Source organism: Pseudonaja textilis, chromosome 16 (genome assembly GCF_049901715.1).
Source record: "Pseudonaja textilis isolate UNSWEBS1 chromosome 16, rPseTex1.2, whole genome shotgun sequence".
NCBI classification, from domain to species: domain Eukaryota; kingdom Metazoa; phylum Chordata; class Lepidosauria; order Squamata; family Elapidae; genus Pseudonaja; species Pseudonaja textilis.
This window is the reverse complement of record NC_142005.1, coordinates 4,054,241-4,069,799: the sequence shown is the minus strand read 5'-3', so window position 1 is coordinate 4,069,799 and position 15,559 is coordinate 4,054,241. Positions and strand designations below refer to the sequence as shown.

Sequence of the window (15,559 nt, the reverse complement as noted above, 5' to 3'; positions counted from 1 at the left end):
AAGTGAGGTCCCCCACCCCCGCAATTTTATTACTTTTCTTGCCACAGTTGTTAAGTGAATCACTGCAGTTGATATGGCAGTAACCTGGTCATTAAGTGAATCTGCCTTCCCCATTGATTTTGCTTTTCAGGTCACAAAAGGGGATCACGTGATCCTGGGATACTGTGACCGTCACAAATATGAGTCAGTTGCCAAGCGCCTGAATTTTGATCGCATGGCGATGCCAGAATGGTCCTAAGTGTGAAAAATGGTCATAAGTCACTTTTTTTCAGTGCCGTTGTAACTTTGAACGGTCGCTAAACAAATGGTTATCAATCAAGAAATACCTGTATTTTAATATATCTCTGAATGCCAACCTAATTTTGCTTTCTCCCAAAGCAATATGTAAAAGGAGAATCATTAAAAATAAAAAATATTTATCATCCAAATGTTTCTAGGCAGCTGGTCCCTGTAACCATCAAATATTGTGGAGGCCACCTTAAATAATTTACAAACTGCAGCCTGCTCAACTGTTGGCATACTCTTGGGCAAAATTACAAACAGAAATGGGCCGTCACACATTGCACAAAGATATTTCATAAGCATGGCTGGCTGGGGATTTCTGGAAGTTGAAGTCTACCCGTTAACATGGTTGAGAAACAGGAAACGAGAGACAGCAGAGTAAACACCTCAGGGAAGTACTCCATTTGGGGGAAATAAATCAGATTAGTGAGAGGGTTACTCCTGATTTACTCTCTTAAGCAAACGACCCTGGTTTGAAAGAACATTGGACAAGATAAAAGTGTAGCTTCTTTTCTAGAACCTTGTGGTGTCCACCTTGGACGTAGAGATCTTTGAAAACCCCTTAAGAATTTCCCTGGTTCTCCAAGATTTTTGATACGGATGTCTCAGCCTCACTTGTGTCCTTATGGCTCATAAACACCTTGACCAGAAGCCTGTGGGCTTCGGTTGCCACATCCTCCACAAAATTTTTTAACATGCTGTAGACCACAGCGAACGACAACCCTACGGAGGCCATGGGCACAAGCTGCTTTGGTAGGTTGGGCGCTCTGCTGGCTGCTTGGATGAGCAGTTCCACCACAAGTGCCTTGTTGACTGCATGAGCCAGTGGACACCTGACCAGGGCCTTCAACTGCTCAACGGGCTGGACTACATGTTCAGCAGTCCTCCTTAAGGACTCCTCTTCCAAGTCAAAGCTGATGCAGTAACCTCGCATGGTTCTGACCAGCAGATCCACATTACACACTACTGAAATATCGGGGATAGCTTCGGTCTGGATGCCACAGGCCACCACGGCCACCAACCACAAGTGTTCTAGCATCATGTCCTTCTTCTTTTCCAAGATGCGATGGGAAATGTTGGGGGTGGCAAGGAGGAATGAATGGCTCTTTGGTAGATCCAGGTTCTGCTCCAGAGCCTCTTCCAGAAGGTAGAAGTCATACTTGCTGAGTAAAATACTGGAAATAAGGAAGATCTTAGGAGATCTCACTTTCTCGGCTTGAAGATCTTGAAGGCAATCTTCCCGGATCTTCTGCAAGGTGACCATCTCGTTGAAGCTAGATGGGTTGCTCTGACGGACTGATTCCAGATCTGCCTCTACTTTGGAGCGGACAAAATAGTATCCTTTGCCAGCTTTCTTGAGATAATGAGCCAGCTTAGCATGGAAGGACCTGAAGTGTTGAGAAGCAATGATTAAAAAGAAGTCATAGGAGGCCACCTCCATCTTCTCCATGTAACGTTTGGCACTGAAGCCTGGATTCCCGACATCCGGCAGATCCCACATGATTACTTTGGGGTACTTGGGGTGTGGATAAGCCACAGCAGTTTTATGGGTCTCCACCTTCCCAGTAAGGGCTGCCCCTTCATCTCCCTCACAGAGGTCCCGAAACGTGTTGATGAAGTCCGCCCTGTCTTCTCCCGATTCTCCAATGACAGCCACATTTAAGCTGATGTTCTCCAGGGAGGAAAAAGCGTCCTGCAGGTGTTTGGTCAGCTGATCCAAATTCCCCATCGTAAAGGCAGCCTTTAGGTCCTGGATCTGTTTCTCGGTTAGAGCAATTTTGTCGTTCTCCCCTTTCTTTGCCATGGAGTAAACAGCTTAACTTTGCTGGTCAACCCAGGGAGGAAGATCTGAAGAACCAAGGGGAGAACATTGCGTTAGTAGACGTTGTGTGATAAAACAGAAGCCCCTGCAGAGATGGTATTCAACAGATTCTGACCAGTTCTGGAGAACCGGTAGCAGAAATTTTGAGTAGTTTGAAATCCCACCTCTGACTGGCCCTGCCAACCCCATCTCTTCTCTTCCTTCCGAGTCCCAGCTGATTGGCTGGGTCTTCTTTTGCTGCCCTGCACAGGAGAAGGGAGCCGGAAAGCAGGTTAGTGGGGTGGGGAGGGAATAGGATTTTGCAGTAACCTTCCCCTGCCATGAAGGGGTTGATAAAATGTGATCTTGCAGTGTGGTGACCTGGCCTGGGCTGCCACTATGGAGTGTCACAGATGGGATGTTAGCCTTAAAAGCAGGGGCGGGATTCTACCGGTTCAGACTGGTTCTATAGAACTGGTTGTTGTGATTCTGCGCAGTTCGGAGAATCGGCAAATCGTGCTCCTGGCTGGCCCCCTCCCCTCTCGGCCTGCCCCTCCCCTCCCAGTCAGTCCTTATCACGCATGCCCAACATCGCTGACTGCGTCCTCCCCCACCCAGTCACTCCTTAAGATATTTCCTTTTTTGCCCTCCTGACAATCAGCTGTTCCGATTATCATCTGTGCCGGGATTCCCTTCACTATCTCACCCACGAGGCTTCTCTGAGGCCCAGGAGGCAAAGGGGGGCTCGTGGGGGAAGCTGCACCCCTCCCATGTTCCGTTCTTTGCCTTCCTGAGCCTTGGGGAAGCCTTCTGGGAGCAACCCCACCCCCAGAGGCTCCCCTGAGGCCCAGAAGGCAAAAAAATAGCGGGGGGTGTGTTGCTCCAAAAAAAAGAAGCCACGCCCACCCAGTCACATGGTCTTGCCCACCTAGCCACACCTACCTAGCCACACCCACAGAACCAGTTGTTAAAAAATTTGAATCCCACCCATGCTTAAAAGACAGATAGGATGTTAGCTCATCCTTCAATCCTGTCACAGAGCAAAGGTTGATACCCGTTTCAGGTGCCATTATGAAAACCTCATCGTAATTTTAAACAATCAAGTGAGGTTTCAGTAATATCACCTCAAAATCTTATAAGACTTTGAGTTCTCACCCAAATTCAGTGAGATGTTGGCTAATTTGCCTCAATCTTATGAGGATTCGTATTTCTTCCTAACGTCAGACAGGAATATGTGGATATTGCTGTATCCCACTGGTTCTCAACCTTCCTAATGCCACAACCCTTTAATACAGTTCCTCATGTTGTGGTGACCCCAACCATAAAATTATTTTCATTGCTACTTCATAACTGTAATTTTGCTACTGTTAGGAATCATAACATAAATAATATATGACAATGGCTTTAATAATACAAAAGATGGTACATGGCATAATTCAGTCAATACAATTCATTAAAGTTTCCTATGATTTACCATTCTCTGTGTTGTTTTTTTACATACCTGTTACTATCACAAGCATTCACATCAACCACAGCTGAAGATAAAAAGACAGATCAGCATCCAGATTAAGTTCCCATGGTACAAAGAGTGGGTTTTTTTTTTTTGCAGTAGTTGATGATTTTACAGTACATGATTTTACATTTACCCAGTAATTATAATTCATGAAGGGTCATTTTACCTCCAATACTGCTGCTTTCTACACAGTAGCTGCTCTCAGTAGCTGCTCTCTACACATGTGTGACTGGTCCACATAAGTACATTATGATGCCAACCCTGTCACATACACCTGTATTTGTATGGGTTGTATGTGATGGGGTTGGTGCGATGATGTCATCATGCCAGGTACTCGTATGTGGGCATGCATATCTGCATGTGGGCGGACCCGCCTGGAGACGGATAGAGGAGCGGTTCCTAAGACCATCAAAAATATGTGTTTTCCCATGGTCTTAGGTGACCCCTGTGAAAGGGTCGATCGGCCTCCCAAAGGGGTCGCAACCAACAGGTTGGGAACTGCTGTTATATCCTATCTATTTCAACTCTGCAGCAAAAACATGATAGATGAAATTATGATGATAGATAGACACATAGAGAGATAGAGATAGATGATATACATAAAGATGGATGGATAGATAGACAGAAATAGATATATTGGATGGATGGATGGATGGATGGATAGATAGATATAGATAGATAGATAGATAGATGATAGATAGATAGATAGATAGATAGATAGATAGATAGATAGATAGATAGATAGATAGATAATATACATATTTATCCACAGATAATAGATGTTAATTGATAGATAGATAAGTTAGATGATACCAACAGCAATAGCACATATATCTCTTTATAGTGCTTTATAGTGCTTTACAGCCTCTAAGTGATTTACAGAGTTGGCCTCTTACCCCCAACAAGCTGGGTCCTCATTTTACTGACCTTGAAAGGACGGAAGGCTAAGTCAACCTTGAGCTGGTCAGGATCGAACTGCTAGCTGTGGACAGTCAGTGTGGAATCCTGCATTCTAACCACTGTGTCACCATAGCTCTAAGATAGACATAGCTAGATGATGAAAGAAAGAGAAAGAAAGAAAGAAAGAAAGAAAGAAAGAAAGAAAGAAAGAAAGAAAGGAAGGAAGGAAGGAAGGAAGGAAGGAAGGAAGGAAGGAAGGAAGGAAGGAAGGAAGAAAGAAGGTAGATTGGGGAATCGTAGGAATTGAAGTCCATACATCCTAAAGTGGCCAACCTTGAGAAACACTGTTCTAAATATAAATACAAAATGCTCAACAAAAAACGTATCATTGTTGAACAAAGAATCTTTGAATGACCAGGCTGTGTGCTTTATAAAACCTTGGATGTCTGTCTCAGCACTGGTGTTTCTCTCCTATTCAAAGCAGTGGTGTGATTCAAAAAATTTTTACTACCGGTTTTGTGGGCATGGCAGGGAAAGATACTGTAAAATCTCCATTCCCTCTCCACCCCACTGACCTGCTTTCCAGCTCCCTTCTCCTGTGGAGGGCAACCAAAAAGACCCAGCTGGGACTTGGGAGGCGGAGAATAGATGGGGCAGGGCCAGTCAGAGGCAGCATTGGTCAGTTCTCTGAACTACTCAAAATTTCCGCTACTGGTTCTCCAGAACCTGCTGAATTCCCACCCCTGATTCAAAGCCTCTTTTCCCTGCTGTCTTTCCTGGAGTCACATTGCCATTTTCCCACATATTAGCATCACGGGAGCAAAATCCAGGGGCCAAAAAAGGGAGGCTCTGCCTTCTCGTATCTCACCCCGAAGAGGAGTTTCCCAATTATGTTGGAATAGATTTGAAGGCAGGCCAAGTGTGATCTCCAGATTCGGGGAAAGTCTTGCATAAAGAATTATAATGGCAGGCAGTCAAGTCACCAAAGCTATATTGGATTGACGTCAACTGTGCGGCAGGAAAGTAATTTCAGCATTATCTCTCCATCACTCTCAAGTCTAAAAACATACAGGTAGTCCTCGATTTACGACTACAATTGGGGCCAGAATTTCTGTGGCTAAGCAATGTGGTCATTAAGCAACTTGCATGTGATTTTGTGACTTTTTTTTTTTTTGCTGTTATCGTTAGGCAAATTTCCCCAAGTGAGGCGGTTGTCCAGTGAGTTATGCCTGTTTTTACAACCTGGTTTGCCATGGTTGTTAAGTGAATCACTGAAGTTGTTAAGCGAATCATGCTGTCACTAAGCAAATCTGGCTTCCCCCATTGAGCTTGCTTGCTAGAAGCTGGCTAGAAAAGTTGTAAATGATGACCTCAGTGTGCAGCAGCAGCCAAAAAAGCCAATGCAATCCTAAATTGCATTAACAAAGATTGCATTAATAATCCTAAATTGCATTACCACCATGATCAAGGGCGGTACTAATATCACTCTATAAAGCCTTAGTAAGGCCACACCTAGAATGCCACATCCAGTTTTGGTCACCACACGATAAAAGAAGCTGTTGGGATGCTAGAAAGAGTGCAGAGAAGTGCAACTAGGATGATGAGGGGACTGGAGGCTCAAACATACAATGAATGGTTGCAGGAACCAGGCCTGGCTAGTCTAGGGAAGAGAAGGACCAGGGGAGACAGGAGAGCATCTTCCAGTATTTGAGGGGCTGCCACAGAGAGGAGGAGGGGGTCAAGCTATTCTCCAAGGCACCTGAAGGCCAGACAAGGAATAATGGACAGAAACTGACCAAGGAGAGATTCAACCTGGAAATAAGCAGATATTTCCTGACAGGGAGAACAATCAACCCATGGAACAGAAGTTCCCTTCAGAAGTTGTGGGAGCTTCATCCCTGGAAGCTTTTAAGAAGAGACTGGGCCGCCATCAATCAGAAATGGTGTAGGTTCTCCTGCTTGGGCAGAGGGTTGGACTAGATGATCCACAAGATCCCTTCCAACTCTGAAATCTGTAATCTAATCTGTAAACCCTAGGGGACTGCAACAATCATAACTACTTGCCAAATACTTGCGAAGTCCCTGAATTTTGATCGTGTGCGTATGGGAACAGTGCAACAGTTGCAGGCATAATTGGTCATTTTATTGTGCACCACTGAGACTTTGAATAGTTAATAAACAAATGGTCGTAAATCAAAGACTATCTGTATTCTGCTCAGATCCACATAGCTCTTTCTGGACTTCTGGCAGCATTTATGAAAAAATCCTGGGTTCATTCAAACATCTAGAAACGACTAGCACGTAGGTGCGAGGGGAACCGTTACCTTTACCTGGCTGGCTTCTGGGCAGCTGCCATAGATACGGAGAGTCAGCCTCCCAGTGTGAGGTCAGCGATGGAACCATAAGCAGAGGGGGAAAAAAAGTCAGCTGAAGGAATGGAAAAGATTTGTATATTTTATAACCAGGAAATTTGACCATGACCATGTTTTTAGTCTTGCCGGCCACATGACCGCCAAGACGTCTTTGGACAGCGCTGACTCTTCTTGGGTCAGCTGTGCTTCAAGAGAGGAGGCAAGATAATATTGGCTATCCCTTGCATATGAAGGTAAAGGTCCCCCTGCACATCCGTGCTAGTCATTTCCGGCTCTAGGGGGCGGTGCTCATCTCCCTGACAAAGCCGAAGAGCCAGCGCTGTCCGAAGACGTCTCCACGGTCATGTGGCCGGCATGAGTAAACGCCAAAGGCATATGGAACGCTGTTCCCTTCCCACCAAAGGGGTCCCTATTTTTCTACTTGCATTTTTTTTTACGTACTTTTGAATTGCTAGGTTGGTAAGAAGCTGGGACAAGGAACGGGACCTGACTCCATGATGCGGCACTAGGGATTTGAACCGCCGAACTGCTGACCTTTCTAATTGACAAGCTCGGCGTCTTTAGCCACTGAGCCACTGCGTCCCTCTTGTATGTTATACAGCCCCATAAAACCATATTTTGGAAAAAAAAAAAAAAACAGAGGGCCAGAGAATGTTTCTTACCAAAACTGCCCATTACGTCCAAGGTACAAAAAAAAAAAATCTTCAACAAACCACCAACTAAGACTCAAAAAGTCACTCATTTGTCTGAAAAGGTAGAGGGCCTCTTGCTCCTGTGAAGGGGGTGGGGCGGGGGTGCTGGACTAGATGACCTTCAAGGTCCCTTCCAACTCTTGTTATTTTACGTTAAGACATATTCAGGAGAAAATGAGCAAATGCATTCTTATGGTCTGCACCGTTTTTTGTTTTTTTTTGCAGTGCAATGGAAAACAAGACGATGTTGACCTTTAGTGCAAAGGAGAAGTGGGTGTTCCTTTGCACCATTGTCTACAAACACCTGCAACCTCTGTGGCTCCCTTCCTTCCATGGCTTCATTCCACCCATCCTCTGCTTGAGAAACTGACAAACCACAGATCAATCTGGTTTCTGCCACTGCTCAGGACGGCAGCAAGAAATACAACGTGTGAAGTGTTAACCTGCAGTCACAACCTTGGGGAGTCTGGGTGCTTAGAAAGACCCCCTTCTGGGGAGATCGGTGATACTGGACGCAACAAAACCAAATACCCAATGTGTAAATACAGGCGGGGGAGAGGTATATATGCTTAGTACCTGCATTTCATTTGATTGCAGTTTCCAAACTGGGTCTTGGAAAAAAAAAGTATGAAATAGTGTAAGGATAGAACATAGAATCCTAGAGCTGGAAGGGACCTCAGTGGTCGTCTAGTCCAACCCTCTGCTCCAGCAGGAGACTCTATACCATCTCAGACACGTGGCTATCCAATCTCTTTTCAAAAGCCTCCAGTGATGGAGCAACCACAACTCTTGGAGGGAAACTGTTCCATTCATTAATTGTTCTAAACTGTCTAGGGAATTCCTCCTTAGTTCCAGGTTGCTTCTCTCCTTGGTTAGTTTCCCTCTGTTGCTTCTTGTCCTGCCTCCTGGTGCTTTGAGGTGAGCCCTCTCTGCTCGGTGGCAGCCCCTGAAATATTGGAACACTCTTACCACGTCTCCCCTAGTCTTCCCTTTTATTCAGTTTCTGCAACTGTTCTCCCTGTGTTTTGCCTTCCAGCTCTTCTCTGCACTCTTTCTCTTGGATATTCTCCGTCATCCAGGTCCTGTTTGTCCCAAATATGTTTCTTCCAGAGGCAACTTCTTGTTTTTCTTTCAAGACATTTTGCTTCTCATCCAAGAAGCCTCCTCAGCTCTCCCTCTTGAAAAAACACCTTTGGGATTTTCTAGTCTCAACATCTTTTTTTGTATCATGGTGACTGGATGGAATATTCTTAAGTGTGGTCTTACCAAGCCAGTATAAAGCGGTGATCTTGATTCTTCTATCCCTCTGTTGATGCAGGCTAGGATTGCATTAGCTTTTTTGGTGGCTTCAGCACATGGCTGGCTCACACTTAAGTGGTTGTCCATCAGGACAGCTGGATGCTTCTCATAGTTACTCCTCCTGAGCCAGGTATCGCCTATTCTGTACCAGCGCATTTGGTTTTTCCTGCCTAAGTGCAAGACCTCACTTTTCTCACCTCTGAATTGCTTCTTGCTGGGTAGAGCTAATGTTCAAGTCTGTCAAGATCCTTCTAGGTCTTAAGTCTGTCTTCTGAAGCAATTTTTTGTCTAGACCTCTTCACATTGACTTCTATTAATGTATGTTTCTAGGTGCTGATAAACCCTCCACCTAATTTTCTTTTCCAGGATTTTCCCAGGTCTTGATGTCAAGCTGCTTGACGTATAATTTCCTGGATCTGTTTCCCTCTCCTTTTTGTAGATTAGAATCACATCATTATTTTTCCCGGTCCTCCGGTCCCCCTTTTTGCAATCATTTTTTTTCCCCCAATTGCTACCAAACTTGGTCTCTGAAAAAGGCAGATTAGAAGAAGGGTAGATGCTTTCAAACTGGGATGCTGGAGGCGACTATGGCACATCCCATGGATTGCAAAAAATCACGAACAGGGAAGAGCAAACCTCGCCAAAAATATCACTGCCTGGAAGCCAAGAGCCCCAAAGAAAGTCTCCCATACATTGCCCATGTCATGCAAGCTACCTCTCTTGAAAAGTCAATCATGCCAGGAGCGACTGGTGAAAAAATGGATGAATGACCTATTGGGATACCCCTATCAAAATAACTTACCTTATATCTGGCCAGAACTTGAAAATAACATTTAAAGTAGCACAGTATTTAAACAAAATGATTCAGTTGAGATCTGCATATGTGGGATTGATTGGGGTAGATTGCAAGGGCGACTCTGAAATATAAAGCTATTATATTTTATCTATATCTTAAATTATTGTACATTATTACAATTTTATTTGGGGTTGTATTTTATTGCTATTTCATCTTAAATCGTATTTTGTCTAGATTCCATTTTAAATTATATTTTATCAAGTTTCATTTTAAATAGTATTTTATCGAATTTCATTTTGAATTGCTTTTATTAAATTTTTGTAACAAATTGTTGCTGGAACTTTGCACTTTGATATGGCCCAAGGGCTAATCGATAAAGACTCATTATTGAGAAGGCTGGATGCCTGGATGCCACAAGATGATAGTGGGATGATCATGGCAGATCTGAAAGAGGCGGTGCAAGACAGGCAGGGCATGGAGAGTGCTGAAAAGAGCAACTCTCAAATGCTATAATTCATTTTTAAATCTATATACTTTTTTTTAAAAAGCCCGCATTCCCATATCCCATACAGAGTGGTGCAGTGGCCTAGAGTTGGAGCTCTCACCTCACAATCTGGAGGATTGTGAGTTTGATCCTAGGTAGAGGCAGATATTTCTCTCTCTGGGCACACTGAGAATACCTCTGCTGCAAAAAACTCTGCACTGGCAACAGGAAGGGCATCCGGCCAGTAAAAACACTCTGCTAGCTCCGTTCAGTTGCCTAGACTCCACTTTGCAAGGGATTATGGGGTTGCTAAATGATGATGATGGTGATGATGACCAGATTGCATACTCTACTAAATGTTTTCCTTCCCTTTGATTGTTCTAATAGATAATTTTAGACGACTGACATGTTCCCCTATTTAAATTATTTCTGCATTTAAACCCTACCCCAGTACTTGCCTAAGTATAAGATTTTGGTTTTTTATTTTGTCCTTTGCATGACATGCTGCCATCCTCCTTCCCTTCTATCTCCCTTTCTGATTTTAATAGATGTTTGTCACCTTCACCATAATCACTTCTGATTGTGACTATAGCCCAGGCAGTGGAGAAACACAGCCACCTTCAGTTTCCGCCAGATGCTCTAGCTTGCAATTCAAACACTTTATGGCAGGGGTCGCCAACCTTTTGGACCTCAGGGACCATCAAACTCATAATTTTAAATCCCAGGGATCACTAACCGGTTCTGTGGGTGTGGCCTAATTTGTGGGTGTGGTTTGGTGGTCATATGACTGGCTGGGCATGGCTCATATGTAAATATTATAAATATTTATATAAATATTGAATTTTTCATAAAAAAGAGCAACTTTTACCCAAAATCAGGCAAAGAAGGCAGGCAGATTGAGTTGCTCACAGAATCACAGATTCATTCAGAGATCTATCTGCCATCGGCTAGCTCAGTCTGTCACATAAAATTTGCTTGCAAGCAAACTCATAAAATTTGCTAGCAAGCAAACTCACAAAATTAACTCACAACACACCATGTATGTAAATATGGATTTTTTTATTTAAAAACAGCAACTTTTACCCAAAACCAGGCAAAGCAGACAGGCAGATTGAGTTGCTCACAGAATCTAATAATAAAACCTTCAGTCCTAAGGGAGGTTCGGCTGTGCTTAAAAGCAGAGCTGAAGACATAAAGACTAGCTAGAAAGCAAGAAATGCAACCATTTTCTGCTTCCTAGCTCAGGGGTCTCCAACCTTGGCCGCTTTAAGACTTGTGGACTTCAACTCCAGAATTCCTCAGCTAGCAAAGTGGCCAAGGTTGGAGACCCCTGTTCTAGCTAATCTAAATCTCCCGGCACAGCAGAACAGCTGATGATCGGAAAAAGGAAAAATAGCAACTTAGCAGGCATGTTGGATGGGTAAGGAGTGAGTGGGCGGGAAGGATTTCCATGGGCCATGTGGGCTGAGCAGCCTTGTGTTTCTGTGAAGCCTGGATTAATTGCTTTGTGTGGGGAGGGGTTGCTCTGGGGGTGACATTTCTCTGCAGACCACCAAAATTTTCTCACAGTCCACCAGTGGGCCGTAGCCCACCGGTTGGCGACCGATGCTCTGTGGTAAGAAAGCAGGGAGGTTGCAAACGATACATAAATAAGAAACACAAAAAGTTCACACACATCTTGCCACCTCACTTATAAATACAGGTGGCCCTTGGCTGACAATGGTTCATTTAGTGACCATTCAAAGTTACAATGGCACTGAAAAAGGTGACTTGTGACCATTTTTCACACTTAAACAATCACGTCGTCAAAATTTAGACAGTTGGCAACTGACTTACATTTATGACAGTTGCAGCGTCCCAGAGTCAGGCGTCCACAGTCAATGGGGAAAGCCAGATTCACTTAACAACTGTGGCAAGAAAGTTCTCAAAATGGGGCAAGACTCACTTAACAAATGTCTCACTTAGCAGCATAATTTTCGGCTCAATTGCAGTCGTACATTGAGGACAACCTGTAAGCGCAAGAACATCCAAACCTTTTAACTATTTTTAAAACACAAATAATCCGAATCACCTTCGAAACCATGCCATTTGGGCATTTATTGGCAGTCCTCGGCTTATGGCCATTCATTTAACTGCGGTTTGAAATTGACAAAAGTGACTTGTAACCCATCCTCAAAAATGACAACTGTGGTCATGTGATCACAATTTGGGCCTTTGGCAACTGCGTTTATGTTCACTGCAGCATGCTGTGTCCCTTAATCACAATTTGTGACCTTCCCAAATGGCCTCCGACAAGCAAACTCAATGGAGGAAATCAGATTCACTTAACAACCACAGTCAAAGTGATCTTAAAAGTGTCCCGTTTTGGGATGATTTGCTTAGCCACCACACTGCTTGGTGACCAAAATTCTGGTCCCAGTTGCCGACGTAAATCAAAGACTCGCTGGTAATCTGAACATCACGCTTGAGATGTGTATACCAGTTAGTCCTCGACTTACAACTGCCACGGAGCCCAGAATTCCCAGCTGCTGAGAAATTTGTTAAGTGAGTTTTGTCTCATTTTATGACTTTTCTTGCCACTGTTGTTAAGGGAATCCCTGCAGTTGTCCAATTAGTAAGATGGTCATTAAGTGAATCTGGTTTCCCCACTCGCTTTGTTGGCAGAAAAAGGGGATCACGTGGCTCCAGGGCACCGTGACCGTCATAAATCTGAGTCAGTTGCCAAGCATCGGAATGCAAATCCTGTGAGAGCGGTGGGGCACTATAACGGTCATATGTTGAGGTATCCCCATGCTCTTGTAAGTGATGAAAAATGGCCATAAGTCACTTGGTTCCATGTCACTGTAACTTTGAATACTCACTAAGCGAAATGTTCTAAGTCAAGAACCCAAAGCTAAGATCCAGATAAATTTCAACACCACACATTTGTTGAATCAAAAGTTTATTTCCAGCATTTTTGGTGTCCAGCATTTAAAAAAAAGTATAAGAATATCATAATATTAATAAAAGCAAATAATGGTAAGAGAGAGAGAGTCCTAGCTGGAGTAATTTCAGCAAATCTAACTCCCTCCCTAAGGAAGAGAGGTTTAGCAATCGTCCTTCAGCACAAACTTCCTTGACAGAGAGAATGCACTATGGCTATTTTATCTGCTACACAATTAAATGCAGGAGTTGGGTTCTTGTTCAAATTTGGCCTCTGGATCAGCGTTTCTCAACCATGGCAGCTTTAAGTTGGGTGGATTTCAACTCCCAGAATTCCCCAGCCATCTTTCTGGGAGTTGAAGTCCACCCATCTTAAAGTTGCCAAGGTTGGGAACGACTGACTTTTGGAGGACAGAAATGAAATCCACTTCTTAACCCCTGTCCTTAAACTCATAACTACCTCAAACTGAATTTGAGTGACAAGATATCAGCCTGAAAAAATTAGGCACACTACGGAATTAAGTCCTTTTGTACCAGAACTCAAGGCTCCAGTTCTTAAAAACGATGAAAATATTCTGAATAGAAGGCTGGAAGCACCGCCTTTTTAAATAGCAACTGTTTTTTTAAAAAAAATATGTAAAGGCAAACTATTATTTTATACACATACATATATTTATATATATTAACAAAATAACCACTGAAAAAAAATCACACTTAATTACAAAGATCCACTGGGAACATTTACAGCACTCCTGTAAAAGGCAAAGTCCGTAAGCCACGATCAGACCAGGAAGGAAGAAGTTTGTTTAAAGTCACCCTGAAACAAAATCAAGAGGAGGAAAATTTGCTTTGGTGTAACAGAGAATAATAAAGCAGAAAAAGGTTGTGTGAATGGAGAAGCCAAAAAGTTTGGAAAACAGATATATCCCTGATATGACCTTCCCAGCTAGCTTCCAACATGCAAAGTTAATTGGAGAAGCTGGATTCACTTAATGACTACATGATTCACTTAACACCCATGAGATTTGCTTGATGAGTGCAGTACACATGGTTGTAAAATCTGATCTGGTCACGGGGTGACTAGCTTCATGACCATCTTTATTTATTTATTAAATTTATACCCTTGCCCATCTTGCATCATTTGGTGACTGAAATGCTGATCCCCATTGTGGTTGTTAGGTGAGGACCAGCTGTATTTCCATTGTCCAGAATAATATTTCTCTAAAATTCTGCCTTAAGAGGAAAGTATTTCTGGACCTTGGTCCCAATTCAGATAACTTCAGAATCTTTAAAAGCACAAAATTATCTGAGTTCTAAAGACATCATTTTTCTAAAAACTGAGAATTATAAGCCCTGCAAAAGGCATTAAATCCCATTAAATCACTCTTTCATTAAAACCAAAATCCCTGGGGAATGAAGCAGACGAGTTTCTGCTTCTACTTACGTCGCTTCGGTTGGAAGGCTGGCTGTAAATGACCTTCTTACTGGTACTTCTGGAAAAGATTGGAGAAGGGGAAGATGAGAGATTAGGAGAGCGTTTCCCAACCTTGGCAACTTTCAGATGGGTGGACTTCAACCCCCAGAATTCCCTGGCCAGCATGCTTTAAGACTGATAGACTACAATTCCCAGAATTCCCTGGCCAGCATGCTTTAAGATGGGTAGATGTCAAATCCCAAATGTCTTCTTCAACTGAAGAGTTCAAAGACATGCTGGAAATGGTCCACTGGAGGATTCTGGGAATTTACATCCCATAATTCCCAGGGGCTGAAAGCCAGGGAACACTGATTTACTGTTTGAATGTTGGTTTTGATCAGTTTTGTTTCATGGCTTTTCATTTACTGTACAGGTAGTCCTTGAGCTACAACCACAATAGGGCCTGGAAAATGGATCACTAAGCAGTGAGGTTGTTAAGCGAGACATTGCCAGCTTCTCCATTGACTTCACAAATGGCGTTCACAGCACTCCCAGGATGGTGTACCATCACCAAATGTCAATCACATGGCCACGTTATAAGCTTGTAACCGCGAGAATCAGGTACAAACAGTCACTAAACAAATCATCGTAACTCGATGACTACCTGTACTTTGCTTTTTTTTTTAATGAACTGGTGTTTCCCACTTTTTTATCAGCAGAATAAATCCCGTAACCCAGAGAGAAAGTGGCCATGCCAGGACCAACTGTGCCCCTTCCCTCATCTACCCCGAAAAGGGAACCTCACGGCAGGACTGGCAGTTACGCGGCAAAGAACGGTGGGCAGGAAGGAAGAAATGGCTACTCACGTTGTTCTTTCTGGAAAAAAAAGAGAGACAAATAATCAGTTAGCCAAGAAAGGAGGTGATTGCATCTCTCTTGCACAATTGTTGAGCCACCAAAATTCAAGTTCTTTTGGCCTTTCCTCCAACTGGATCAGCCCTCCTGGGACCCTATATTTTGTGGAAGGGTGGACTCCAGCTCCCAGAATTCCCCAGCCAGAATAGTTTGAGTGGAGTATAGGGAG

At 43.5% G+C, this 15,559-nt stretch overlaps 2 protein-coding genes across 4 annotated transcripts in view; both read right to left on the bottom strand.

Annotated features, from left to right (window-relative positions):
* Positions 1-452: 452 nt before the first annotated feature.
* Positions 453-5,415, bottom strand: LOC113446620 (interferon-inducible GTPase 5-like). The gene is made up of 2 exons (XM_026716353.2): positions 5,365-5,415; positions 453-2,130 (listed from the first exon to the last, which is right to left on the bottom strand). The coding sequence occupies exon 2, from the start codon at positions 2,084-2,086 to the stop codon at positions 845-847; it is 1,242 nt and encodes a 413-aa protein (XP_026572138.2). The 5' UTR covers positions 2,087-2,130; positions 5,365-5,415; the 3' UTR covers positions 453-844.
* Positions 5,416-13,063: 7,648 nt separating this feature from the next.
* F11R (F11 receptor) overlaps positions 13,064-15,559 on the bottom strand; it is a 33,586-nt gene continuing 31,090 nt past the window's right edge. For 2 of the 3 annotated variants that reach the window (XM_026716506.2, XM_087914204.1), the window contains one exon: positions 15,323-15,351. In XM_026716506.2, the coding sequence (XP_026572291.2) occupies positions 15,338-15,351 (14 nt within the window). In that variant the 3' untranslated portion in view covers positions 15,323-15,337. Of the gene's footprint in view, positions 13,879-14,505; positions 14,555-15,322; positions 15,352-15,559 lie in introns of those variants that run through there. The other variant, XM_087914205.1, reaches the window with a different exon arrangement.